The sequence below is a fragment of the Hibiscus syriacus genome, unplaced genomic scaffold (genome assembly GCF_006381635.1).
Source record: "Hibiscus syriacus cultivar Baekdansim isolate YM2019G1 unplaced genomic scaffold, ASM638163v2 tig00110895_pilon, whole genome shotgun sequence".
Classification (NCBI taxonomy): domain Eukaryota; kingdom Viridiplantae; phylum Streptophyta; class Magnoliopsida; order Malvales; family Malvaceae; genus Hibiscus; species Hibiscus syriacus.
In genome coordinates this window covers 5,964,370-5,967,613 of record NW_024062903.1, presented here as the reverse complement: position 1 = coordinate 5,967,613, position 3,244 = coordinate 5,964,370, and the positions used below count along the sequence as shown (strand labels likewise).

General features: G+C 35.7%; 1 protein-coding gene across 1 annotated transcript; it reads left to right on the top strand.

Annotated features, from left to right (window-relative positions):
• Positions 1–306: 306 nt before the first annotated feature.
• LOC120146037 lies at positions 307–2,656 on the top strand. Its single transcript, XM_039159704.1, has 3 exons — positions 307–1,356; positions 1,720–1,921; positions 2,122–2,656. The coding sequence occupies exons 1-3, from the start codon at positions 607–609 to the stop codon at positions 2,622–2,624; spliced, it is 1,455 nt and encodes a 484-aa protein (XP_039015635.1). The 5' UTR covers positions 307–606; the 3' UTR covers positions 2,625–2,656.
• Positions 2,657–3,244: the final 588 nt, after the last annotated feature.

The following is a 3,244-nucleotide window of genomic DNA, read 5'->3' as shown; positions in this document are numbered from 1 at the left end:
TCTTCTTCATTCTCATGATCTAATTTCTCCACTATAAAAATATCAATTAATTTATTCTCTTACTAATTATAACTCTTTGTTCAAACAAAACATCAATCTATTTTTTCTTTCTATTAGAAAAAAGAACAATAGAGGAAATAGTTTCTTTTTTTTAAAAAAAATTCTCTTAAGACAAAACAAACCCACATTTTAACTTGTATTTTATCTCTCTTGTCGACAACGGTGAGAGATGCAGGGGGGGGGGGGCATCAGATCCTCTCCAATATATAACTTTAAAATATTGCCATAAGAACGCCCCTACAATTTGCAGCTTTTTTTTTGTGTGTGTGTGTAAATCTTAATCTTAATAATCTTTTATCGCTATCTTGCCTCGATATTGTAAATCCTTCAGATTTGAATCAGGAACTCTCCTCATTCCTTCCATTTTATCTTTATATTTGTATCCAACTTGTTTCTCCTTGAAGAAAACCTCTCTGTCTTTTGCTTTTTGCACTGTTGTTTTCTTTCTCTGGTTAAAAGTTGAAACCTCTTCAACTCTTTCATGGTGCTGAAAGCCATAGCTTGTTGACACTTGAGATTCTTCCTTTTTCAAATCTTGTTTCAGTGATGGCTCAAAAGCATTTGCACGAGTTACTTCAAGAGGATCAAGAGCCATTTGTTTTGAGGAAGAAGAAATCATCACCCAAAGCTCATCTTCAAATCAATAGACGAAAACCCATTACTCAAATCTCCAACTTCCCTTCAAATTTCTGCAAAAGTGCTTGCTTTTTCTCCTTCCACGATGCAACAACAGACCCCGGGAAGTCACCGTTGTTTGAATTCCCTTCACCGGCTAAAAGCCCTTGCAAAAGCTCAGGTGCCATCTTTCTTCACATCCCAAGCTCATCTTCAGCTCTTCTTCTTGAGGCTGCTCTCAGGATTCAAAAGCAATCGAAAACCAAAAACAACGGCGCTTCTTCTGGCTTGTTTGGTTCCATCCTGAAGAGGCTAACTCACCGTAACAAGAACCGAAAGCGTGAAATCTCTAATGATGGAGGTCAAGTGTCGACTGTGGGGAGAATCAACCCAAGACATAGGAAAGCGTTGTCAGAACACTGTGGTCCGCCAAGCAGTGCTGTTTGGTCTGAAAAATCCATGGATTTGGATACTTCATGTAGCTGCAGTCATCAATCCGAGGATTTTGAAGAGATTTTCACTTCCAAATATGTCTTGCAAAGTAATTCAGCTTTTTCTTCCTTTGATGAGCATTTTTGTGAAAGCCCTTTCCATTTCGTGCTTCAAAAAAGCCCTTCTTTTACTCATCGGACACCACTCTTCTCTTCACCATCAACATCCCCAAATCGTCTCCAAAAGGAGGTCAGTACATTTAGTTTAAAAGCTTCTTCATTTGGATCATTTGAGTGAACTCGTGACGGATGTCTGAGTAGTGAGTTCTCAAGAAGTGCGGTAATTTGAGTGTACTCCTGTTTTGTTTTTCCAGTAATTAATTTACTTAAAAGGACAAATATTTTCTTGTTTTTTCTGTTGGATCCCATCATCAGAATCAGACAATTGTTTCACAGTTTTTGATTGGAAAAGTCACAAACCAATCAATTAGCAATTATATGTACTACCAAACCCTTTAAAAATCATGGAAATTTTCAACAAATGCAGTATTTGAAAGTAATGTCTGAAGAATAACATGTCTTAATCAGAGGTTGTTGCATTGGATTATTACAGGACAAGGAGAATTATGAAACAGAGAGCTTTCGAAAACTACAAGTAGAAGAAGAGGAGGAAGAAGAAAAAGAACAATGCAGTCCTGTTTCCGTTTTGGACCCTCCATTCGAGGACGACGATAGACACGTGAATGACGACGATGATGATAATGCCGATGAGAACGATGGTTTCGATCTCGAATGCAGCTTTGCAAATATACAAAGTATGTTTTCTTTCTGAATCACTTGAATTCATTTTTAAACCGTTCCATCTAGTTAGTAAGGTCTTTAATATTTATTTATATGCATATGCATGGTTTAATTTATAGTTAGTATATAGGTAAATAGTTTATAATTGAAGCTTTGTAGGTTTAGTTTATCCGTACATTGATTTCCATTTCGATTTTGCTTTTTATGATACCAGGAGCAAAGCAGCAGCTACTTCATAAACTTCGGAGATTCGAGAAACTCGTCAAACTGGATCCAATTGAACTCGAGAAAAGAATGTTGGAGCATGATGATGATGATGCTAACGATGGAATATGGGACCTGGATGAAGAAGACGAACTCGAGAACGAGTCGGTTCCTTCTGATAGTGAAATGAACATAGACGTCATTATCCAAGAAGTGCTTAAATCAAGCTTCTGCAATGCAGTACGTCTCCCAGACGGCATTAAAAGGTTGGTATCCGATCTCGTTGCCGAGGAAGAGACCGACACCGATCGAGAAACGGTGGCTAAAAGGGTGTGCAAAAGGCTAGAATCATGGAAATATGTGAAAGTTAACACCATAGACATGATGGTGGAACAAGATTTCAGAAGATCAGAGCCTGATGGTTGGAAAGGAAATCAAGAACAGATTAAAGAAACTGCATCACAACTGGAATATGCAATCTTTGGATTATTAATGGAAGAATTATCAGAATAACTTGTTTGTTTAACTGGTATTTGATGGGAAAATTCTAAAAATTAATTTTGTATTCACTTTCTTTCATTTTTTTTTGAAAATTAGAGTCTGACTTGCACTGAATTGATAGGCTAATGAGGAAAGGATGTGGGTTAGAATAGCAATATCATTATGTATATGAAAATCATGTATCATTCTAATAAAATTTGATTACATTAAAACAATTTAATCCCAAAAACAGGAAAAAAAAACACAGGTATAAAGCTGGTATCAATGTCTTTTCATTTATTGTTACTGATAAAGGATATTCTTCACAAATTAAAATTTTAGGTCATTAAGGGAAAAGTTTATTTCATTTTTTTCATAATTGGTCAGTGTTTTTTCTTTTTTATATGAACGACAATATAAGGGCAGCATTACCTGTTAAAATAGTCACATTCTTGTTCTTATAATAGATTAAAAAAGATTCTTAACAGGAACCCATTAAGTGGGCTTGCTAAAATAGAATGTTGTTCTTCCTAGATCAATTATCATGGATTCGAGCAATTACGTCTGTAAAGTATGTGTTGTAAATTATATAAGTATGTGTTGTAAATTTGGAAGTCAGTCACACGTCCAACTAGACCAAAACCTCTATTTTG

Coding starts and splice junctions, on each gene's coding strand:
- LOC120146037 (XM_039159704.1), top strand. CDS start 607: ATGGCTCAAAAGCATTTGCACGAGTTACTTCAAGAGGATCAAGAGCCA. Junction 1,357..1,719: donor CAAATCGTCTCCAAAAGGAG/GTCAGTACATTT, acceptor GGATTATTACAG/GACAAGGAGAATTATGAAAC. Junction 1,922..2,121: donor CAGCTTTGCAAATATACAAA/GTATGTTTTCTT, acceptor TTATGATACCAG/GAGCAAAGCAGCAGCTACTT.